A 26,654-nucleotide genomic window follows, 5' to 3' on the forward strand; every position below is an offset into this window, starting at 1 on the left:
CATATTTACTGTCAGAAGAAGGTAACTTGAAGTATTTGAAAGATGTTCTCTAAGAAACTAAAAATATTTTTAGTTTTAGATTCTGTAAAAAATGTTTCTTAAGCATTTTTAATTTTCAAAAACATTTGAGTGCATTTTTGTCAGCTTAGTTTCTCTGAAGAATTTAAATATAATAGAGTAAAATAATACACATTAAAAATAACTTTTCTGGCAATAGAGAAGCTTAATTTTTAGATTAAAAAAGTAAAATTTTACACAATTTTATGCTGACCAATTTAATCAAAAGCTTCTTTCTTACAACTGGGAGAAATGACAAAAAGACTCAACTTTTATGTTGGGTGGGAGAGAAAATGATTACCAGGGGCTAGAAACTTGTTTCACTAATCAATGTTGATTTTTATTGCTATATTGTCTCAAATTATGTTAATAATAAAATAATGGCCTTGATCCAAAAAATTTTTTAAAAACTTATTGCTTCAATCAGCCAAAATATTAACCAAAAGAAGGCATAGAAATAGAGGTATTTAACAGTCATAATTTATAGTATAAAATTAAAATGTTTCTAGAAATAAAAAAAGAGATATATAAACAAATAAGAAAAGGAAAAAAAGTGGATTCCTCACAATAGGTAGGGTGTGAAATCAACATAAGGGTCCATCAACAGTTGAATGAATTTTAAAAAGTGGTATATTTACACAATGGAATGCTCTTTATTCCTTAAAAAGAAAGAAGTCTTGCAGGTGGGCTCAGCAGTCTGTGTCTTAGCAAGCCTTGCAGAAAAGTTTGAGCATCACTGGAATGGATAGTGTCCAAATGATTGCTGGGTCACCCCACCTATCCTGAATGTCAGGAACATCCCGAGTGAGACCAGTCAGTACATTGTAGCTCTTTCTCCAGCCACAACCAGAAAGTCTTTGCTTCCCCTTTGCCTTCTACCACGATTGTAAGTTTCCTGAAGCCTCTCCAGCTGTGCGAAACTAGAAAAAGATGCACACCCAAAAGCCCCATTTGAAGCTTCTAGACAGAAAGCCAAGCATTTGGAGAGTGTCTTTGGACAGTTTTAAACACAATTGTGGAAAAGAAAGCAGCCCTACTCAGTGTGAAGATGATGAGAATGAAGACCTTTATGATGATCTACTTCCACTTAATAAATAGTGACTTCAGAATCTTTAACACAGCACTCAGCTACCAATGCCAATGAATAAAATTTTGCATCACTGTTGAAATCTGTTCACCACTCCTTTTGTAGATGTTCTGAGTTGGGTACCAGAAGTCAATTATCTCATTATTAAGATGGCTTCTAAGGTGATTCATTTTTGTGACACATAATCAGTGTTAGTTGAGGTCTAGCTGTATGCTGAAAAATGCTGATGAAAAATGTCTACAGAGAGGATAGTCAACTTATATTAACTGTGAGTTATACTAGGAGCTATACTTCATTCATTTAGACTTTATTTGGTCAGCTTTTTTAATATTTCATAAAAAGAAGAAAGATTAAAAAAAGAAGTCTTTTTAAATATATATTCTGCTCAAATCACCATTTCCTTTTTTTTCTGATTCAGAGGACTTTTTCAAGATCTTTCAGGGATTATGTTTTCTTTCACCTTCTATCTGCATTCTCTTTCTTCAGCCAATTGATTAAAAAAGAGATGCAGAGAAGACACATTTGCTTCTCATCCACACATCACTTCCACTTGCTATTAGTCATTGTGAGTAGAGCTGAGAATAGCAGTTTTCTAGTATGACAGCAACTTCTCAGAAAAAAGCAACACTCGGAAACAAAACTATAAATCTTTTCAAAAGCTAATGTATTTTAAGCAAAATAAGCAGATGCATCAATAATAAAATGCTTGTGGTAGAATCGATTTATTTTGTTGATTTCTATTGAGTTCAGATAAGATTTGACCAAAAGCTAGCAAATATAGAGCAGAAAGAAGAATATTATCTGAAATCAGAATATGGTAAATGAAGTTAATTTGTCAAAAGAAATAAGAATATTATGACCTCATGCTAATAGTCTCATCTATGGTTGTAAAACATCAAATGCTACTTTTTATTATAAACTGTATTTCACATAAGTATTCCATTTATATCACCCTCTTTCACTATTTGAATGTCTTCTCCACTTTATATCAGTGGAAAGCAGGCCAGCTGCTTCCAGGAAAGCAGGCAATGCTCTCCTTACTTTAACAATGATGATGAAGAGCACTTGTTTTGGTGATACTCCCATGCCAAAAACTGTTATTTTGCCTGAAGTACTCTATATTTGTTAATAAAATAAAATTATTAACCAAGAGGAATTTATCCATTCAAGTTTTATGGAATTTTGGTTACATTTAAGTGTCTCTGACTTTCGTGGAATATTGAAATTTTTATGAATCTAAATTGAGTACTATAAATAACCTGTTACTAAAAGACTTTTTGAAGTGGAGTGATATTTATAAAAACTTTTCATAACATTGAAGAAATGTTTTAAACATGTTCCCAGTAACTACTCTGAGCACAGAATTTTCCATTTTTAGTATTCACTCTGAGTCACTCAGGGGAAATTGATATCTTTACGAATGGGCAAAAAAAGGTGCTGAGTGGAGGTGCAACACATTGCACATCAATGCTTTTCACATGCAACTATTAGGGTCTTAATTTGATTGAACTGTCATTTGCGTAGCTAGACACTTACTGAATCTAGTCATACTATTTTTTGGCAACTAATGCCATGTTTGTTACCCATTAGTTTTATACACTTATTTGCTTGGCTGAAAAAACTAAATCTTCTCTTAATTTACTCTAAATTGAGAGACTAGATTTACAGTCTGGGTCTATAATAGTAGTTGAATGTTTTTAATACTATTCTTGGCAAATTCTCATATATTCACATTCAAAACAGATATAAATTTTATGAAAAGATAAGGAGTTGACAAAAAGTAAAAAATTTCAAATAGGTTAAGTAAGTTTTGAGATCTATTGCACAGCAGGGTAACTACAGTAAACTATAAACTATTCTATATTTCAAAATAACTAAGAGTAAATTCCAAATGTACCACCACAAAAATGATAGGTAAGCAAGTTCATAGATATGTTATTAAATGAAACTTATTCAATATTTTATACATATACTAAAACACCACATTGTATCCCATAACTTTATGCAACTGTAATTTGCCAATCAAAAATACTACTAATACATTTTTTTAATAAGAAAGAGTGAAATAAACTTTAAAATATTGCACCAGAGAAAAATGTGGCTGTTAATCTTAAAATTTTAGGAAACATATACATATATGTGTATTTTATTTCAAATAGCTTGCTCATTTACAGATGTAGGTAAGTAAACTTTTAATATCATGAACAGTCAGAACCCAGCACTCAGAAATAGGCTGTTGATTTTTAATGTTCAAAATAATATAGTACTTTAAAAGACAGACTCTAAAGCAACTGTTTACAGTAAAATTCTGTTTTTAAATAAATGATTTCCTTCACTTGTTAGAAAAAAATTTTAATATATATTTTTAAACTATATTGAAATTTATCAAATTAACATAAATTTATTAAACAAGTAAATAAAAAAATGCCTTCTTGTCTCTAATTATAAAACTGACAGAGACTCTGCATTTAACCAAATACTTTGGTAAATGGATTTTAACAATGATATCTCTCATGACTTAAAACAGCCACTAATTTTAATTTAAAAGTATATTAAATTTTTATATTAAAATCTAGGATTAGTCTATTATTACATAGAAAATTTGTGGTCTGCATGTACGTCATCATCCATTGAATGGTCTACAGTTTCTGAGTTTTAGAAATGTTAATATAAGAATACTTCTTCTGATTGAATAATTTATCTCAGTAACTAAAAAAGATTGGAATTACTGATCACTCACTTACAATGTGGTTTTAAATGTTATTTAATGAAGATATATAAAGTTTCTTTTAAAATCATTTAACAACATATTTCTTTTGCTTTTCACTTTAATTAGAAAATATTAGAAAATAAGTATGAAAATTTATGTTACTACAGCCTATAAATTTTATTTAAATCTAGACATAATGCTAATCTTAAAAGATCTGTATGTTTAAGATTATGGATAACCTATTTACACTTAAAAGATAAATAACTGCTTTCCAGTAAATCAAATGGGGCAATTTTGACTCTCAATTATAAGCTATTAAAATATTAATACTATCACCTATGTGGAAATTTTAGGTATCTGCATGTTCGTGTTTTTTAGCATATAATAAATCAGAAACTATAATTTTTTATAAACTATAAATAATAAACTAAAAATTTAAAGTATCACTTTCTTTTTGTCAGTTTTGAAATACTGTCATTATTTCTAGGTGATATAACACTCAATTACAGAGGCTGTGGCTGTTGAAATTAGAAATGTCATGGTTGATTCTTCTTTACTTGCTGCCTTTTTATTTCACACAAACACAGCAGCACAAGGAAGGCAAGAAATGCTACACCTTGATTGCAAACACACCAGTGCCTTTCAAAGGAGAATAAATGTGTGAACATATTCTCTTGAAATTCATGGCATCTTTTGCTCAAGTGCAGACTTTCATATGGAAAATAATAAAGACAACAATTTCACATGGCAATAGCATAAGAAAAGTACTCTAAAAATACCTTCTGACCCATTATTTCTATTTTTCACAAGAATGATTGTGATGGAATGAGTATTTGCAGCACTGTGGTCATAAATAACCCCCACTTTCTGTTGAATTATTTTTGGAATGTGACCATAAGACTTTTGTGCTTTTTTCTTTTTGGAAAAAGTTTTATATTTCTAATTCAGTGATTTAGCATAATTTTCAGTCTCACACTTTCAAAAACAGTTCATTCTGAAAAAAATAAGATTAAACCACTTACCACCTTTTCCCCCAAAAGAGTAACAAATTAAATCTATAGTCTACTGCACAGTTAATACATAAACGATAAAGGTGTAATTTGTTTTACCTGCACACTTGAAAATAAAACACTTTTTGGGCTATAGACCAAGAACTTTCAGAGAGGTTAGCTTATAAAATGTGAGGAGACCTGGTATAGAAACATTCACCACTATGCCTTAAGGGGTGAAAATTTGTCTTTCACCCCTAATTTCAACCATTAACCCAGAGCTGGAAAAATAGAACATGTCATTATACCAAAAAGCATTTTATTATTTTTATTTTATATTTAAGGGGTACATGTGCAGATTCGTAAAACAGGTAGACTACATGATATTGAGGTTTGAACACTTAATAATTCCATTGTCTGAGTAGTTTACATCATACCTAAGCCAATTTTCAATGCTTGTCACCCTTCCTTCTCTTATTGTTTTCATCTTTGTTTCCATGTGCGCCCAATTTTTAGCGTCCATGTATGAGTGAGAACATGTGGCATTTGTTTTTCTGATGCATCAGTTTGCTTAGAATAATGGCCTTCTGTTGCATTCATGTTGCGGCAAAAGACATTACTTCATTCTCTTCCATTGCTGCATAGTATTGGAGGTTGTATAAGTACATCATTTTTCTTATCCAATAAAAGATTCACGGGCAACTGGTTTAATTCTGTTTTTGCTATTGTGAATAGTGTTGCAATGAACATGTGAGTGCTTTTGTCTCTTTGGCAATATTATTTATTCTTTTTTGGGGCAGATAGCCACTAATGGGCTAGATTAGTCAAATGGCAATTCTATTTCTAGTTCTTTGAGAAGTCTCCAAACTGCTTTGCACAGGCCCTGAATTAATTTGCATTCCCACCAACAGTGTAGAAAGATTTTCTTTTCTCTGCAACTTTAACATCTTATTTATCTTACTTTTAATAACAGTCATTCTTACTGGTGTGAAATGGTATCACACTGTCACTTTGATTTACATCTTTCTGATAATTAGGAATGTTGAGCAATTTTTACATGTTTATTGGCAGTGCTTATGTCTTCCTTTGAGAAGAAGCTGGCTATTCATATCATTTGTTTGCTTTTTTATTAAATGGTTTATAGATTCTGCATATTAATCCTTCATTGTCGGCAGTTTGCAAATATTTTATTTCATACTGTAGGTCATCTGTTTACTTTGTTGATAGTTTCTTTCACTATGCAGAAGTTCTTTGCCTTAATTAGATGTCATTTTTTATTTTTATTTTTGTCGCACTCATGTTCATGTTAGTCATAAATTCTTTAGAGAGGCCAATATTTTCTAAGTGTTCTTCTAAGAATTTTGTAGCTTGAAGACTCACAGATCAAGTCTTTAATTTATGTTGTTATTTTTTATAGAAAAAATATATATAGAAAAAGGTAGGACTCCAGTTTTCTTCCACATATGACTAACGAGTTTTCCCAGTATTATTTACTGAATAGGGATTTAATTCTGTTGGCTTTGTAAAAATAACCTGGTTGTAAAGTATAGCTTAATTCAGGACTGTCTCTTCCATTTCATTGGTCTATATGTATATTTTTGTACCAGAATCATGTTATACTGGTTACTCCGATGCAATCTTGGCTCACTGCAACCTCCACCTCCCAGTTCAAGTGGTTCTCTTGCCTCAGCCTCCCAAGTAGCTAGAATTACAGGCATGTGCCACCATATCTGGCTAATTTTTTGTATTTAGTAGAGACGCAGGTTTCACCATGTTGGCCAGGGTGGTCTCAAACTTCTGACCTCAGGTGATCCATCCGTGTAAGCCTCCCAAAGGGCTGAGATGACGGGCATGAGCCACCACGCTCGGCCCAGATTTATTCTTTTAGTTTGAAGTTGTCTTGGCTATTTGAGCTCTTTAATTCTTTTGTATATATTTTAGAATAGTTTTCTTTTTCTAATTCTATAAAAAAGCATCATGGATAGTCTGATAAAAATAGCACTTAATCTGTAGGTTGCTTTAGTCAGAATGACCATTTTAATTATATTCTTTGAATCCATCAGCATGCAATATTTTTCCATTTATTTGCATTCTCTCTCATTTCTTTCAGCAATGTTTTCTTCTTCTTTGTACAGATATTTTAGCTCCTTGATTTAATGTATTTCTTGGTTTTTTTTTGTTTGTGGCTATTGTAAATAGAGCTGTTTTTTATTTTGTTCTGTTTGAATATTATTGGTGTATAGAAGTGCTATGCATTTGTGTTGATTTTGTATTCTGAGGTTTTTTTGAAGTCTTTTTTCAGGCTTCAGAGTCTTCTGGTGAAATCTTTAAAGTATTCTAGGTAGACAATTCTATCATCAGTAAAGATAACTTGACTTTCTTTGTTTTCTGTTTGGATTCCTTTTATTTCTCTGGCTAGGACTTCGTAACTTCAATAGGACTGTTTAGAATGGATATTCTTGTCTTATTTTTATTCTTATGGAGAATGCTTCCAGTTTCTGCTTTTTTAGTATGATGTTGGCTAAGGATTTGTCATAGATGACTCTTATTATTTTGGGGTATGTTTCATCAATGTCTAGTGTGTTGACAATATTTTTATGAGTCAATATTGGATTTTCTTGAATGCCTTTTCTGCCCCATTGTGTTAATTAAATATTTTTTATTTTATATTTACATGGTGAATCATACTTATTGACTTGCACATGATGAAACATCTTTGCATTTATGGAATAAAGTTCACATCATTGTAGCAAAATAACTTTCTGATTTGCTTTTGAATTCAGTTTGCTAGTATTTCATGGAGGATTATTGTTCCAATATTCACCCAGAATATTGAACTGTAGTTTCTGTTTTTGTTGTGTCTTCGCTAGATTTTAGTTTCATATATTTCACTGATTTCATATAACTAGTTAGGGTGAAATCCCACCTTGATTTTTTGGAATACATTCAGTAGGCTTAGGACCAGCTTATCTTTGTATATGTGGTAAAACTTGTCTGTGATTTCATATGATCCAGGGCTTTTTATGATTAGTAGGTCTATTATTACTTATTAAATGTCATTATACATCTTATACATTTTTGTTGTTAAAGATTGCTGTTATTAGGCCAGGGGCGGTGGCTCAGGCCTGTAATCCCAGCACTTTGGGAGGACAAGGTGGGCGGATCACGAAGTAAGGAGATCGAGACCACCCTGGCTAAAATGGTGAAACCCCGCCTCTACTAAAAATACAAAAAATTAGCCGGGCTTGGTGGCGGGAGCCTGTAGCCCAGCTAACTGGGAGTCTGAGGTGGGAGAATGGCATGAACCCATGAGGCAGAGCTTGCAGTGAGCCAAGATCACGCCACTGCATTCCAGCCTGGGTGACCGAGTGAGACTCCATCTCAAAAACAAAACAAAACAAAACAAAAACAAACAACAACAAAACAACAACAAAAAAAGACTTCTGATTTTCTGGTTCAATCTTGAGAAGTTTTGTGCATCCGAAAGTTTATCTATTTTCTCTAAATCTTCTACTTTGCATGCATGTTCATAGAAGTCTCTGAGAATTATTTTTAAATCTATGTAGAATTAGATGTGATTTCACATTTCTAACATTTAAATAAATGCAGAATAAGAGTTAAACAAAATTCAACATTCCTTCATGATAAATTTCTGAAAAAAGTAGGTATAGGACAAACGAACCTCAAGCCAATAAATGCCACATATAACAAACAAACAAACAAAAGCACAGCTAATAACATACTAAACAGGGAAATCTTGTAAGCTTTTACTCTAAGAGCAAGAAGACAAAAATGCCCACTTGCTTCAGTCTTATTAAACATAGTATGAACTATCCAAGACAGAAAAATTAGAAAATAAAATCAAAGCGCTGAGATTAGAAAAATTGTTAAATTATTCCTTTGCAATTTTTTATTTCTATACATAATCTTAAGTAAACAAAAGCCTAAGACATTACTAAAAATTAGTAGGACTAATAAACAAATTTATTGAACTTGCAGAATACAAAAGCAACATCCAAGTGTCAGTAGAATTTCTATATATTGACAACTATCTCTAAATGAAATGACAGAAATTAATACACAATTGGAAAATATTACTCCTTCATAAATTGGCATTACTAATATTGTTAAGCATCTGTATTATACAAAATGATGTACAGATATAATGCAACCTCTATCAAAATACCAGTGATATAATTAACAAATTTTTAAAACTACATCTAAAATTTATAGGGTACCACAAGAGAACCTAAATAGCCAAAGCAACCAAGCCATAGAAAAAGTGAAGGTAGGCCGGGCGCGGTGGCTCACGCTTGTAATCCCAGCACTTTGGGAGGCCGAGGCGGGCGGATCACGAGGTCAGGAGATCGAGACCATCCTGGCTAACACGGTGAAACCCCGTCTCTACTAAAAATACAAAACAAATTAGCCGGGCGTGATGGTGGGCGCCTGTAGTCCCAGCTACTCGGGAGGCTGAGGCAGGAGAATGGCGTGAACCCGGGAGGCGGAGCTTGCAGTGAGCCGAGATTGCGCCACTGCACTCCCGCCTGGGCCACAGAGCGAGACTCCGTCTCAAAAAAAAAAAAAAAAAAAGAAAAAAAGAAAAAGTGAAGGTATCACTACCTGACTTTGAAATATATTAAAAGTTTTAGTAAAAAAAAAAAAAAGTACGGTACTTGCACAAAAACAGACACACAGGCCAGTAGAGAAGAAAAAGGAGACTAAAATATACTGATGTATTTACAGCCATCTGCTTTTTAAATAAAGGTGGCAATTTCTTAGGGAAAAGGCAGTATCTTCAATAAATGGTGTTGAGAAAACTTTATATCCACATGCAGAGGAATATAATAAGACCCTCAACTCACACCATATATAAATAAATTAGATATTTAAATAAAATAAAAACACAAAATAAATTTGATACTTAAATGTAAGGTCTAAAACTCTGAAACTACTACAAAAAATAAAGACTGAAAGCCCTGTAACATTGGTTGGGCAGTGACTTTTAAAATTTGACCTCAAGTCTCAAGGAGCAAAATGAAAAAAATAGATCAATCAGATTATTTAAATTAAAAAACTGCTGCAAAGAACATAATACAATCAACAGGATGAGACAACCAAAAAATGGAAGGAAATATTTGCAAATCATAAATGTGACAAGGGATTAATATCAAAACTATGTAACAAACTCAAATGACTATAGAACAAAAAACAAGTAACTATTAAAAATGAGAAAAAGGCTTAAATATTTTTCAGAAAAAGACATACATATGGCCAACAGATATATTTTTAAAATGCTCAATGTCAATTATTATCAGGGAAAGACAAGCAAAAAAAAAAAAGAAAAACTATGAGCTATCAACTCGCTTCTGTTAGAATGACTCTAATTAAGAAGAAAACGTGTTGGTAGAAATCTGAAGAAAAGAAAATGCTTGCACACTATTTGTTTGAATGTAAGTGAGGACAGCCATTATGAAAAACTTAATAGAGTTTTCTTAAAAAACTTAAAAATCAAACTACCATATAACAATTGCACCATTGTATATCCAAAACAAATGAAATCAGAATGAAGAAACATTTGCACTTCTAGGTTGTTTGCAGCACTCTTCACATGTAAAATATATAAAATCAACAGTTCAACATCTAATGAGTAAATAAAGACAATGTGGTAGATATATACAATGGAATACTATTCATCTTTAAACAACAAAAATTCTGTTATTTTCAATCACAGGGATTAACCTGGAGGACATTTTATTAGTTGAAATAAGCAAGGCACAGAAAGATTCATGTCTCATGATTTCACTTACACATGGCTTCTAAAAAAGTTCATCTCATTGACGTAGAGAGTAAAATGGTGACCACCAAGTGCCAAGGTATTTAGAAGAAATAGGGGCATTGAAAGATGTCTGTCAAAGAATATATAATTATACTTGGATAAAAGAAATAATTTCCAGAGATTTATTGTACAGCATGGTGACTATAGTTCATAATAATGCATTTGTATTTTTGAAAAATGCTTACAATTTCATGTTGTCTAACCACAAAAATGTTACCAATATGAGACAAAGTATTAATCACATAGAACTAAGCATTTGACAATGTATATACACTTCAAAATGTTGTTTTATAAAATAAATACATTTTGTCAAGTTAAAAATATATTTTTAGACACTATAGAAGGATAACAATATTCCAAATACTGTCCGTTTCTTTTATAAAACTTAGCAGAATCCTATCGTATAGTTTTTTAGCTGTTTTGCCAGTCATAACCATAGGAACGTTGATGTTCAACAGCATGTTCTGAACCCAGCACAGGGCATGGGAGAAGCCAATGACTTTAGGGCTTTTATTTTAAGCTTGGGGCACCTGGAGTTACTGGTGCTTACGGTAACAGTACGAAAGACAGGAAAAGGGCAGGTTGCTTATGCTCCCATGACTGGCCACTGTGTGATCACAGTAAACTGGTTTGCATGCAAACTCACAGGAAATGTTTTAATCCAAAAGCTGCCATTATCTCCAAAAGTTTTCAGAGAAAATGATCAAGGAGATCGCTACACTTAGGTGACCAACAATATAAACTGTAGACTAAACTTCAGCCACTAAAAAATTTATTTAAAAAGTGAGCGATACATTTCTCCAAATTGTAGTATCAATATGGAAAATAAATATTATTCCAAATTTACAGGTTATTTTATTGTTTTGCAACCTTTAACATTCACACTTTAAAATAGACAATTTTGCATGGAAATGTAGGTTGTGCTGTAAGTACATCCTAAATAACTAAATTTAAAATTGCTTACTTACTATTCTCTTAAAAATTGAATCTTTATAATATACATATGGTCTAGCAAATTATGTATTTGCCACACTATGTATAAAAATCTAATATTTTTCTTTTACAAAGAAACACCATGTTGATTTAATCCTCTCTTCGGTAGACAGTGTATGTCTTTTATGTTAATTAACCAATCTTAAAGTTATACTGATAAGCAAACTTTCCAGTTAAAACCAATGTTTCAGTGCATTAAAAAATACCGATGTTCTCCTTAAAACCTACAACATACCATGTGAAATCGCATGGCATGAAAACAACAGTGAGAAAACTGTAGCCATAACACAGAAAAAGGACTGTGATGCATATATGGTTTGAGTGCACTTAAAAAGACAAAACTTAGATAATTAAGACATGAATGAAGCATTTCTCTTTAAATTCAGCAAGATTCAGCTTTGCAGCCTGGAAAAAGATGTTCTCCTCACATGAAGAATCAATGTTATTTCTTCATAATTTGTATTTTCCATCTCTGACTTGAAGTTGCAAACTTCAGCAGGAATATTTATAATTATAAAGCATCTGTTACACACTGAGCACTGTCATGTTTGTTTGCTACATTTATATATAAAAGCATCCACATGACTTATGAAGCTTCCCTAGTACTTACTGAAACAAATTGACTCAATAAATAAAATTTACTTTTGTTACTTATAAAAAGTTAAGGGAACAATAACTAAAGAAAAGTAAGCCTATATATGGTTCTCCCATAGAAGCTAATGGAATGTTTTAACTAAATAAAATGTAACAATACAAAAATTGTGGAATTATATCTAAAAATAATTTTGTGTGCATGATGAAATTTTACAAAAATTATTCTTTTAACTACAAATCAGCTCAGATAAATACTTCATAAACTATAAAACAAAAAAATAAGAAACAAAAAGATTATGGGTCTAGCATGAGTATCATGCAAGTAAAAACAAAATTTACATGGAAATATTCTAAATGATAAGCTATAAGATAGGTATATAAATTGAATACAAAGCAGAGAGTATACATTTGCTTTTATTTTATTTTATTTTTGTATTTTTAGTAGAGACGGGGTTTAGTAGAGGTCAGGGGTCTCGATCTCCTGACCTCGTGATCTGCCCGCCTCAGCCTCCCAAAGTGCTGGGATTACAGGCGTGAGCCACCGCGCCCAGCCTACATTTGCTTTTAGCATTTTTGAGGATTTTTGTTTCCTAGTAAATTAGACATCTTATTAAATGCTTTGTGGTTTCAATATTCCTCTTTTCTCCTGAAAATAGTTACAAACTTACAGTCAAACAAACACACTTACTCCTTAAACCTAAGTTATATCTTTAGACTAATAGATGCGTATATTTAACTCTATGTAAGTCAAAACTAAAACTCGATTATGTGCTTTCAGGCAGAGGCCACATGTGCAAAAAATACATAATAAATTTTTGAAAATTATTCAGGACTCAGAAATATATTGATTTTATTTACACTTATTTACAATTTTTATGATGACCATAAAAATAACCATGTAGTCAATAACAATTTAATTGTACAATTTAGAATAACTAAGACTGTAGAATTGGTTTGTAATACAAAACATAAAAGCCAGAGGTTATAGGTACCTTATTTATCACAATGTGATTATTATATATTGTATGACTGTATCAAAATATGCCATCTATGGCATAAATGTATACACATATTATGTACACACAAAAACTAAGAAAAATTTAAATGTAAAAAAAATTTAACCTGCAGGAACCATATTCTTTAACTTATTTGCAGTTTAAAGCCACTGAAAAAGAATACTAGAGATGTTAGTCTATTATGTTACCAAATAGTGTATTGTTACCATCTTTTAAATATACCCTTAAGTAAGGTGGAATAGGCTAAAACTAGTGGCATAATAACACTTTATTGAATGTATAACAGTATTTAACATGTTATAAATGTTGAAATAAAAAATTAACACATAATCTAAAACTTTAAAAATGTAATTTTATCACATAAAAGTACAATTAATAAAATGACATACTAATTTAATTAATTTTAACTATAATTAAGCATGATATTCTTTCATAATACTACATTAGTATATCACTTAGAGCCAGGTGCAGTGGCTCACACCTATTATCACAGCACTTTGGGAGGCCAAGGCAGACAGATCACATGAGGTCAAAAGTTCAAGAACAGCCTGGCCAACATGGCAAAACCTTGTTTTACTAAAATACAAAAATTAGCTGGATGTGGTTGTGGGCACCTGCAATCTCAGCTTCTTGGGAGGCTGAGACAGGAGAATATCTTGAATGTGGGAGGAGGAGCTTATAGTGAGCTGAGATCATACCACTGCACTCCAGCCTGGGAAACAGAGTGAGATTCCCTCTCAAAAAAAAAAAAAAACAAAAAACAAAAAACAAACAAACAAACAAAAAAACAAAAAACCTCTGAATGCCTACCTCATACATCACTCAATTCTACAGGTTAATCACAAATAGCCTTCCTACTTAGATTTTCATCATGCATCTTACATTTTAATGTCCTTAGTCATCCATAAGAAATGTCATAATGACCATGTAAAAAGTCTCCCAAATCTTTGATGCAGAAAGAATTGATCACATGCTTTTATATGGGAATACAAGAGAAATTAAGAAATAGCATGAAGCAATTTAAGAGTTGAATTCCGTCATTATTCAGTTTCCAAATAAGCTTTTTTTTTTCTTTTGAGACAATCTCATTATCACCCGGGCTTCAGTGCAGTGGCAAAATCTCAGCTCACTGAAACCTCTGGCTCCCAGGTTCAAGTGATTCTCATGCCTCAGCCTCCCAAGTAGCTGGGACTACAGGTGTGCACCACAATGTTTGGCTAATTTTTATATTTATTTTTAGTAGACATGGGGTTCCACTTTGTTGGCCAGGCTGGTCTTGAACTCCTGACCTCAGGTGATCTGCCCATCTTGGCATCACAAAGTATTGGCCTTACAGGTGTAAGCCACTGTGTCTGGCAAAAAAAAAAAAAAAAAAAAAAATCGGTATTTTTAAGATAAAAGTATACTTTAAATGTAAATGTAACTCTTCAAAGGTCTACTTCTTTCAAAGTCATATACAAATAATTTTTCTTTTTAACAACTTTAGTTTTGGATTTTTTCCTATACTCAGTAGTCTGATTTAGTGTAATGTCTGAAGTTTGAGAGATAGGTATTTCTACTGTGAATTATCTATATTTACATAAACAATTTTGGATTAAATATTTTTATATTTACTGTATCTGCAAAAATATATTTTAGTATAAACTCTTTTGTGTTTTATAATTCTGTAGTTTTTGTAAAAATGTTTTTCCAAATTTATTAAATTTGCACGGTCATTCAATATAAATTCCCTGATGTTGAGCAAAGCTGGAACAACTACCTGAGGTTTTCCTGTAGTACAAAATGTGTACAATAAAATCTGTGATACAAGTAAAGGCACGACAATCCTCTTTATATTTGTAATGTTTTTCCTCAAAATAAATATTCTTCTGTATTTTAAGGGCTTTTATCTTCTGAAAGATCTAGTGCCAATAATGCACTTTTAATACTTTATTTAGTATGAACTCTCTGATGTTGAATAAGATGTGAGAAGATATTAGTGGCATTCACAATTTTTTTTTCCCAGACAGTCTCTCTGTTGCCCAGGCTAGTATATAAATGCTTTCCTTTGCAATAAGGCATGAGTATTGGTTAAATGTGTGCCACATTGTTTATTCTAGTAGTTTTCTCCAGTATATTATCTTACCTACAATCAAGTGTGACAGCCATTTAAAGGCTTTGTCACATTCTTCACATTTCTAGGATTTCTCATTCATATGATTTCTTTTATATTCAGAAAAGTCTGAGGTGTTGCCAAAAGCATTGTCACATCTTTCAGGTTTGTAGAGTCTCTCATGTATGAATTAGCTTATGTTTCTTAAGAATTGAGGATCTGTTAGAGGCTTTCCCACATTCTTCACACATGCATGGTTTCTCTCCAGTATGAGTTGTCTTATATGTAGTAAGCCTTAAGGACTGGTTAAAGGCTTTGCCACATTCCACACAATTATAGGAATTCCCTCCAGTATGAATTACATGAATGTTTAGTAAGGATTGAGGAACAGGTAAAAGGCTTGCCACATTCTTCACATTTGTAGGGTTTCCCTCCTGTATAAATTCCCTTATGTTCAGTAAGGGTTGAGAACTAATGAAAAGCTTTGCCACGTTTTTCACATTTGTAGGGCTTTTCCTCCAGTATGAATTCTTTTATGAGTAGTAAGGTGTGAGGATCAGTTGAAGTCTTTATCACATTCTTCGCATTTGTAGGGTTTCTCTCCAGTATGAATTCTCTTATGTTCCACAAGGTTTGAGGACCGGTTGAAGCCTTTGTCACATTCTTCACGTTTGTAGTGTTTCTCTCCAGCATGAATTTTCTTATGTGTAATAAAGGTTGAGGACTGTTTAAAAGCTTTGCCACATTCTTCACCTTTGTAGATTTTCTCTCCAGTATGAATTTTCTTATGTTTACTAAAGACTGAGAATCAGCTGAAGGCTTTGCCACATTCTTCACATTTTTAGGGATTCTCTCCAGTATGAATTTTCTTATGATAACTAATAGTTGAGGATGACTTAAAAGCTTTGCCACATTCTTTACATTTGTAGGGTTTCTCTCCAGTATGAATTCTCTTGTGTCTAGTAAGGCTTGAGGATCTGCTGAAGGCTTTGCCACATTCTTCACATTTGTAGGGTTTCTCTCCAGTATGAATTATCTTATGTTCAGTAAGGATTGAGGACCAGCTGAAGGCTTTGCCACATTCTTCACATTTGTAGCGTTTCTCTCCAGTATGAATTATCTTATGTTTAGTAAGGATTGAGAACGTACTAAAGCCTTTGCCACATTCTTCACATTTGTAAGGTTTCTCTGCAGCATGAATTCTCTTGTGTTTAGTAAAGCTTGAGGACCAGGTGAAGGCTTTGCCACATTCTTCACATTTGTAGGGTTTCTCTCCAGCATGAATTCTCTTGTGTTCAGTAAGGCTTGAGGACCAGCTGAAGGCTTTGCCACATTCTTCACACTTGTAGGGTTTCTCTCCAGTATGAATTCTCTTATGTTCCATGAGCTTTGAGGATGAGTTGGAAGCTTTGCCACATTCTTCACATTTGTAGGGCTTCTCTTCAGCATGAATTGCCTTATGTGTATTAAGGGTTGAGACCTTACTAAAGGCTTTGCCACATCCTTCACATTTGTAGGGTTTCTCTCCAGTATGAATAATCTTATGTTTAGTAAGGATTGAGGATCGATTAAAAGCTTTCCCGCATTCTTCACATTTGTAGGGTTTCTCTCCAGCATGAATTCTCTTGTGTTCAGTAAGGCTTGAGGACCAGCTGAAGGCTTTGCCACATTCTTCACACTTGTAGGGTTTCTCTCCAGTATGAATTCTCTTATGTTCCATGAGCTTTGAGGACGAGTTGGAAGCTTTGCCACATTCTTCACATTTGTAGGGCTTCTCTTCAGCATGAATTGCCTTATGTGTATTAAGGGTTGAGACGCTACTAAAGCCTTTGCCACATTCTTCACATTTGTAGGGTTTCTCTCCAGTATGAATTATCTTATGTTTAGTAAGGATTGAGGATCGATTAAAAGCTTTCCCACATTCTTCACATTTATAGGGTTTCTCTCCAGCATGAATTCTCTTGTGTTCAGTAAGGCTTGAGGACCAGCTGAAGGCTTTGCCACATTCTTCACATTTGTAGGGTTTCTCTCCAGTATGAACTCTCTTATGTTCCATAAGATTTGAGGACGAGTTGAAAGCTTTGCCACACTCTTCACATTTGTAGGGTTTCTCTCCAGTATGAATTATCTTATGTTTAGTAAGGATTGAGGATCGATTAAAAGCTTTGCCACATTCTTCACATTTGTAGGGTTTCTCTCCAGTATGAATTACCTTATGTTTAGTAAGGATTGAGAACTTACTAAAGGCTTTGCCACATTCTTCACATTTGTAGGGTTTCTCTCCAGTATGAATACTCTTATAATAAGTAAGGGTTGAGGACAAGTTAAAAGCTTTGCCATTTTCTTCACATTTGTAGGAATTCTCTCTAGTATAAATTCTTTCATGTTGAGATAGGTGTGAAAGCATGCAAAATGATCTGACATATTCTTTACATTTCAAACCTTTCTCTCCAGTATGCCTTATCTTATGTCTGTTTGAATTTGAACATTTATGAAAGACGTTTGCATATTTGCCACATTGAAATACTTTGCTCTGTGTAGTTGTTAAACTCTGGTTAAGTTTATTATAACCTTCTTTGTGCACGTTACACTCATCCACATTGGTACAACCAATTTTTAAGTGTAAATTCTCATGTCCACATTTTTCATACCTTCTCAATATCATTTTTTGGAAAGAATCTTCTATGCCTTGCTCTGGCCAAAACTCTTGAGAAAAATGAGAACATATAACTGAAAAGAAATAAAAATAACAAATTAATCTACATATTAGACTCAGATAAGTACAGTTTCCAAATCTAACCTATAAAATTATTCAAACTACATAAGCAAGACGACATTGCAATATGACACGGGCCCTAATTCTTCATAGACATATAAATGTAATAAAAACATATAGACCAAAATACATATGTGAATAATTTATACATGAGTTAAGTGTGTGCATTTCCTCAATTAAGCCCAATGCAAAGAGCCACATAGAAAACAAGAAAAGTTTGTTAAATTTACCCAATACAACTCTTTCTGCTCCTCAATATTACCTAGTCCCTTCAGAAGCAAATTGTCCATTTCTGATTTTTTTTTTTTTAAGGAAAGTAAACTATTGACACATCCAATTTAATTTTTGTCTTCTATGGCTCTTTCCACACACTGGTTTCTATCTCTCATGACATAAAGTGCTGAAATACATGGTGGTATACTTTGAAATGAAAGTTTGAGCCTGTTGAGATCAAAGGTAAATGCACTGCAGCAGACCACTGCAGTGCCATAGAGAGAGTACAGGTGTACCAAGTGATTACTTTTCAGAAGAAACATAAATAGTCTCTTTTAACTAAAAATAAACACAAAATTTCAGACAAGACAAACCTGAAGATGTTTGAGAGACCCACATAATCTCTACCCAAGAACATTATTTTCTGACTATGCCAGGACAAAGCTACATTATAAATTTTGTGACAGGTGGCCTTTTTAAATGTCGAAATCTCAAAGATTACAGTCTATACAAAATAGGGCAATATAATCTTATCAAAAATATAAAGTTTTCAGAAAGAAACCATTGAAAATGTATATACTAATTTTAAAAATTGAATAGCACTCAATGAGTGAAGCAGGAACACAAAAGACTATAGAAAATGAGAAAAATGAGGATAAGAACAAAAATAACCAGTGAATTGTCAACAAAAGATTTGCAGGATAGAAGAGAACAGTGTGATATAGTCAAAGTTCTAAAAAAAACAAACAAAAAACAAACAAAAAAAAGAAGCTATAAAGTGAGAATAAATACCATCAGCAAATCTGTCCTGCCTAAAAGAAAAAAAAAAAAGAGCTTTCAAAATAACCAAATTCTTAAAAAGTATATTTTGCACTGCATATGTCTTCCATAGGAAAGATGCTGAAAGTAGTTCTTACCACTGAAAATAACATAATGTAAGAAAACAACACCCAGTCATATAAAAATACATTATTTTCTAGGAAAGATATGCACACACAAAAAAATTGAATTTCTAGCATTATTCTAATGGTGCAGAAAACATTTTTAATTATTCTCTAACATTTGAGAGATAAAAGCACAGGAATTATTATAAACATCTGTTAATGAATATACAACATAAATAGATAAACTTAGCAACATCAGTGAAAAATTTAAGAGCAGACATAATAAGGAGGACTTTTTTATGCAACTGCAGTTAATTTTTCACCTGATTAAAATATATTGTTTTATTTTTAGAGGTTTTATGTAATCCCCAAGATACCACACAAAAAAATCTGTATACATACACAAAAGAAAAATAAGAAAATGAAAACATATCAATACGAAAACCAGAAAGAAACAAAGGAAGACAGAAAGAGAAAATGAGGGACAAGATGCAAGAATTAAATAGAATAGGTAATAAAATAAAAGTAACTCCTTTACTTTCAGAAAATTATTTAAATATATGGAAAATTAACTTTCAAATCAACAGAATTTTAATAGATTTATTAACGTTTTTTCTTTTGAGACAAAGTTTTACTCTTGTTGCCCAGACTGGAGTGCAATGACACTATCTCAGCTCACCATAACCTCTGCCACCCAGGTTCAAGCAGTTCTCCTGCCTCACACTCCCGAGTAGCTGGGATTACAAAAGTCTACCAACACTACCAGTTAATTTATGTATTTTCAGTAGAGATGAGGTTTCACAATGTTGGCCAGGCTGGTCTGGAACCCCTCACCTTGGGTGATCCACCTGCCTTGGCCACCTAAAGTGCTAGGATTATAGGCATGAGCCGCCATGCCCAGGTTATCAAAAAAATTTTAAATATCAAGATCCAACTTGCCTTTCTACAAGAGTCAGTTGAAATCTAATGTTAAAAAGACTCAAAGTGGCAAGATGGAAGTAGACATTTCATGCAAATATTAGTCAAGTGAGAGCAGAAGAGGTCAAAATAATATTACACAAGCTAAATCTTAAGTCAAAGACTCATATTTTATAAAATGCACTTGACAATGAAACTCCAAAGAGACAAAGAAAGATATTAAAAAATAATAGATTAACTGGGAATCTGTGAAAAATCTGAATGTGTGTGTGTATGTGTGTGTCTCACATTAGGATTACAAATATATAAAGCAAATATTGACAGAATAGAAGAAACACAAGGAGATCAATATAATTATAGTAGGATATTATTATACCACACTTTCGGTAATAAAAATGAAAACAGAGGAGGCTGGCAAGATGGCCAAATAGGAACAGCTCTGATCTACAGCTCCCAGCAAGACTGACACAGAAGGTGGGTGGTTTCTGCATTTCCAACTGAGGTACCCGGTTTATCTCAATGGGACTGGTTGAACAGTGGATGCAGCTCATGGAGGGTGAGCCGAAGTGGGGTGCAGTGTTGCCTCACCCAGGAAGTGCAAGGGGTTGGGGAACTCCCTCTCCTAGCCAAAGGAAGGGTTTAGGGACTGTACCATAAAGAACAGCGCTCTCCAGCCCAGATACTGTGCTTTTCCATGGTCTTCACAACCCACAGACTAGAAGATTCCCTCTGGTGCCTATGACACCAGGGCCCTGGGTTTCAAGCACAAAACTGGGAGGCCGTTTGGGCAGACACCAAACTAGCTGCAAGAGTTTTTTCTTTTTTTTCCCCCATACCCCAGTATAGCGCCCAGAAGGCCAGTGAGACAGAACCATTCACTCCCCTGGAAAGAAGGCTGAAGCCAGGGAGTCAAGTGGCCTGGCTCAGTGGGTCCCACACCATGGAGCCCAGCAAACTAGGACCCACTGGCTTGAAATTCTGGCTGCAAGCACAGCAGTCTAAGCTTGACCTGGGAAGCTCGAGCTTGGTGGGGGAAGGGTGTCTGCCATTGCTGAGGCTTGAGTAGGCAGTTTTACCCTCACAGTGTAAACAAAGCCACCCAGAAGATTGAACTGGGTGGAGCCCACCGCAGCTAGCAAGACCAGACTGTATCTCCAGGTTCCTCCTCTTTGGGCAGGGCATCTTTGAAAAAAAAAAAAAAGGCAGCAGCCACAGTCGGGGGCATATAGTAAAAACACCCATCTCCCTGGGACAGAGCACCTGGGGGAAGGGACAGCTGGGAGCGCAGCTTCAGCAGACTTAAACATCCCTGCTGGACAACTCTGAAGAGAGCAGTGCATCTACTAGCACGGCGTTCAAGCGCTGCTAAGGGTCATACTGCCACCTCAAGTTGGTCCCTGACACCTGTGTCTCCTGATTAAGAGACACCTCCCAGTAGAAGCTGATAGACACCTCATACAAGAGAGCTCTGGCTGGCATCTGGCAGGTGGCCTCTGGGACAAAGCTTCCAGAGGAAGGAACAGGCAGCAATCTTTGTTATTCTGCAGCCTCCGCTGGTGATACCCAGGAAAAAGGGTCTGGAGTGGACCTCCAGCAAGGTCTAGCAGATCTGCAGCAGGGGGGCCTGACTGTTAAAAGGAAAACTAACAAACAGAAAGGAATAGAAGCAACATCTACAAAAAGGATGTTTACTCAGAGACACCATCCGAAGGTCATCAACATCAAAGACCAAAAGTCAATAAATCCATAAAGATGGGGAGAAACCAGTGCAAAAAGGCTGAAAATTCCAAAAACCAGAATGCCTATTCTCCTCCAAAGGATCACAACTCATCACCAGCAAAAAAAAAAAAAAACAAAACTGAATGGAGAATGAGTTTGACGAATTGACAAATTCAAATTTGCAAATTTCAGAGGTGGGTAACAACAAACTCCTCCAAGCTAAAGGAGCGTGTTCTAACCCAATGCCAGGAAGCTAAGAACCTTGAAAAAAGGTTAGAAGGATTGCTAATGAGAATAATCAGTTTAGAGAAGAACATAAATGACCTGATGGAGATGAAAAACACAGCACGAGAACTTTGTGAAGCATGCATAAGTATCAATAGCTGAATCGATAATGCAGAAGAAAGGATATCAGAGATTGAAGATCAACTTAATGAAATAAAGCAAGAATACAAGATTAGAGAAAAAAGAATAAAGAGAAACAAACAAAGCCTCCAAGAAATATGGGACTATGTGAAAGGACCAAATCTTCGTTTGATTGGGGTACCTGAAAGTGATGGGGAGAATGGAACCAAGTAGGAAAACACTCTTCAGGATATCATCCAGGAGAATGTCCCCAACATAGCAAGACAGGCCAACATTCAAATTCAGAAAATACAGAGAACACCACAAAGATGCTCCTCGAGAATAGCAACCCCAAGACAGAGAATCGTCAGATTCACCAAGGTTGAAATGAAGAAAAAATGTTGAGGGCAGCCACACAGAAATGTAGGGTTACCCACAAAGCAAAGCCCATCAGACTAACAGTGGATCTCTCTGCAGAAACCCTACAAGTCAGAAGACTGGGGGGCCAATATTCAACATTCTTAAAGATAGGAATTTTCAACCCAGAATTTCATATCCAGCCAAACTAAGCTTCATAAGCGAAGGTGAAATAAAATCCTTTACAGACAAGCAAATGCTGAGAGATTTTGTCACCACCAGGCCTGCCTTACAAGAGCTCCTAAAGGAAGCACTGAACATCAAAAGGAACAACTGGCAAACCAGCCACTGCAAAAACATACCAAATTGTAAAGACCATCGACACTATGAAGAAACTGCATCAACTAATGGGCAAAATAACCAGCTAGCATCATAATGACAGGATCAAATTCACACATAACAATATTAACCTTAAATGTAAACAGGCTAAACGCCCCAATTAAAAGACACAGACTGGCAAATTGAATAAAGATTCAAGATCCAACAAAGTGCTGTATTCAGGAGATCCATCTCACATGCAAAGACACATACAGGCTCAAAATAAATTGATGGAGGAATATTTACCAAGCAAATGGAAAGCAAAAGAAAGCAGGGGCTGCAATTCTATTCTCTGATAAAACAGATGTTCAGCCAACAAAGATCAAAAGAGACAAAGATGGGCATTACATAATGGTAAAAGGATCAATGCAACAAGAAGAGCTAACTATCGTAAATATATATGCACCCAATACAGGAGCACCCAGAATCATAAAGCAAGTTCTTAAAGACCTACAAAGAAACTTAGATTCCCATACTGTAATAGTGGGAGACTGTAACACCCCACTGTCAATATTAGACAGATAAATGAGACAAAAAACTAACAAGGATGTTCAGGACTTGAACTCAAGCAGACCTAATAGACATCTACAGGGCTCTACCCCAAATCAACAGAATATACATTCTTCTCAGCATCACATCACACTTATTCTAAAATTAACCACATAATTGGAAGTAAAACAATCCTCAGCAAAAGTAAAAAAACAGAAATAATAACAGTCTCTCAGAGCACAGTGCAATCAAATTAGAACTCAGGATTGAGAAACTCACTCAAAACCATACAATTACATGGAAAATGAACAACCTGCTCCTGAATGACTACAGGGTAAATAATTAAATGAAGGCAGAAATAAAAAAAGTTCTTTGAAACCAATGAGAACAAAGACAAAACATACCAGAATCTCTGGGACACAGACAAAGCAGCAGTGTCTACAAAATTTGTAGCACTAAATGCCCACAAGAGAAAGCAGGAAAGATCTAAAATTGACAACTTAAAATCACAATTAAAAGAACTAGAGAAGAACAAACAAATTCAAACCCTAGCAGAATACAAGAAATAACTAAGAACAGAGCAGAACTGAAGGAGATAGACACAAAAAACCCTTCAAAAAAAAATCAATGAATCCAGGAGCTATTTTTTTTTCAAAAAATCAACAATAGATAGACTGCTAGCCAGTCTAAAAAGGAATAAAGGAGAGAAGAATCAAATAGATGCAATCAAAAATAATAAAGGGGACACCGCCACTGATTCCACAGAAATACAAACTACCATGAGAGAATACTATAAACGTCTCTATGCAAATAAACTAGAAAATCTAGAAGAAATGAATAAATCCCAGGACACATACACCCTCCCAAGTCTAAATCAGGAAGAAGTCAAATCCCTGCATAGACCAATAACAAGTTCTGAAATTGAGGCGGTACTTATGGGCCTACCAACCAAAAATGTCCAGAATCTGATGGATTCACAGCCTTTGTACCAGAGGTACAAAGAAGAGCCGATTCTTTCTGAAACTATTCCCAATAGAAAAAGAGGGACTCTTCCATAACTCATTTTATGAGGCCAGCATCATCCTGATACCAAAGCCTGGCAGAGACACAACAAAAAAAGAAAATTTCAGGCCAATATCCCTGATGAACATTGATGCAAAACTCCTCAATAAAATACTGGTAAACCGAATCCAGCAGCACATCAAAAAGCTTATCCACCAAGATCAAGTTGGCTTCATCCCTGGAATGCAAGGTTTGTTCAACATACACAAATCAATAAATGTAATCTATCACATAAACAGAACCAATGACAAAAACCACATGATTATCTCAATAGATGCAGGAAAGGCTTTCGACAAAATTCAACACCTTTCGTGCTAAAAACTCTCACTAAACTAGGTAGAGATGGAACATATCTCAAAATAATAAGATGTATTTATGACAAACCCACAGACAATATCATACTGAATGGGCAAAACTGTAAGCATTCCCTTTGAAAACTGGCACAAGACAAGGATGCCCTCTCTCACCACTCCTATTCAACATAGTATTGGAAGTTCTGGTGAGGGCAATCAGGCAAGAAAAAGAAATAAATGATATTCAAATAGGAAAAGAGGAAGTCAAATAGTCTCTATTTGCAGATGACATGTTTGTATATTTAGAAAACCCCATTGTCTCAGCCCAAAATCTACCTAAGCTGATAAGCAACTTCAGCAAAGTCTCAGGATAGAAAATCAATGTGAAAAAATCACAAGCATTCTTATACACCAATAATAGAGAGCCAAATCATGAGTGAACTCCCATTTACAATTGCTACAAAGAGAATAAAATACCTAGGAATACAACTTACAAGGGATGTGAAGGAACTCTTCAAGGAGAACTACAAACCACAGCTCAAGAAAATAAGAGAGGACACAAACAAATGGAAGAACATTCCACGCTCATGCATAGGAACAATCAATATCATGAAAATGGCCATACTGCCCAAAGTAATTTACAGATTCAATGCCATTCCCATCAAGCTACCATTTACTTTCTTCACAGAATTAGAAAAAACTACTTTAAATTTCACATGGAACCAAAAAAAAAATCTCACATGGCCAAGACAATCCTAAGCAAAAAGAACAAAGCTGGAGGCATCATGATACCTGACTTCAAATTATACTACAAGGCTACAGTAACCAAAACAGTATGGTACTGGTATCCAAACAGATATATAGACAACTGAAACAGAACAGAGCCCTCAGAAATAACCTCACACATCTACAACCATCTGATCTTTGACAAACCTGACAAAAACAAGAAATGGGGAAAGGATTCCCTATTTAATAAATGATGTTGAAAAAACTTGCTAGCCATATGCAGAAAAATGAAACTGGACCCCTTCCTTACACCTTATACAAAAATTAACTCAAATTGATTTAAAGATGTAAAAGATTTAAAGATGATGTAATACCCCAAACCATAAAAATCCTAGAAGAAAACCTAGAGAATACTACTCAGGACACAAGCATGGGCAAAGACTTCATGACTAAAAGAGCAAAAGCAATGGCAATGAAAGCCAAAATTGACAAAAGGGACCTAATTTAACTAAAGAGCTTCTACACAGCAAAAGAAACTATCATCAGAGTGAACAGGCAACCTGCAGAATGGGAGAAAAATTTTGCAATCTATCCATCTGACAAAGGGCTAATATCCAGGATCTACAAAGAACTTAAACAAATTTACAAGAAAAAAAACAAACAACCCCATCAAAAATTGGGCAAAGGATATGAACAGACACTTCTCAAAAGAAGACATTTATGCAGCGAACAGACACATGAAAAAAAGCACATCATTACTGGTCATTAGAGAAATGTAAGTCAAAACCAAAATGAGATACCATCTCACACCAGTTAGAATGGAGATCATTAAGAAGCCAGGAAACAACAGATGCTGCAAAGATGTGGAGAAGTAGAAAAGCTTTTACACTGCTGAGTGGAGTGTAAATTAGTTCAGCCATTGTGGAAGAAAATGTGGCGATTCCTCAAGGATCTAGAACTAGAAATACCATTTGACCCAGTAATCCCATTACTGGGTATATAATCAAAAGTTTATAAATCATTCTACTATAAAGACACATGCACATGTATGTTTACTGCAGCACTATTCACAATAGCAAAGATTTGGAACCAAGCCAAATGCCCATCAGTAATATAC

The 26,654-nt window shown here is 34.3% G+C and overlaps 1 protein-coding gene across 1 annotated transcript in view; it reads right to left on the bottom strand.

Annotated features, from left to right (window-relative positions):
- The window catches only part of ZNF208 (zinc finger protein 208), a 225,038-nt gene that overhangs the window by 195,412 nt on the left and 2,972 nt on the right, over positions 1 to 26,654 (bottom strand). Inside the window, exon 2 of the mRNA XM_054672856.1 lies at positions 18,029 to 18,107. Coding sequence (XP_054528831.1) covers positions 18,029 to 18,103 — 75 coding nt within the window. The 5' untranslated portion in view covers positions 18,104 to 18,107. The remainder of the gene's footprint in view (positions 1 to 18,028; positions 18,108 to 26,654) is intronic.

The sequence above is a fragment of the Pan troglodytes genome, chromosome 20 (genome assembly GCF_028858775.2).
Source record: "Pan troglodytes isolate AG18354 chromosome 20, NHGRI_mPanTro3-v2.0_pri, whole genome shotgun sequence".
NCBI classification, from domain to species: domain Eukaryota; kingdom Metazoa; phylum Chordata; class Mammalia; order Primates; family Hominidae; genus Pan; species Pan troglodytes.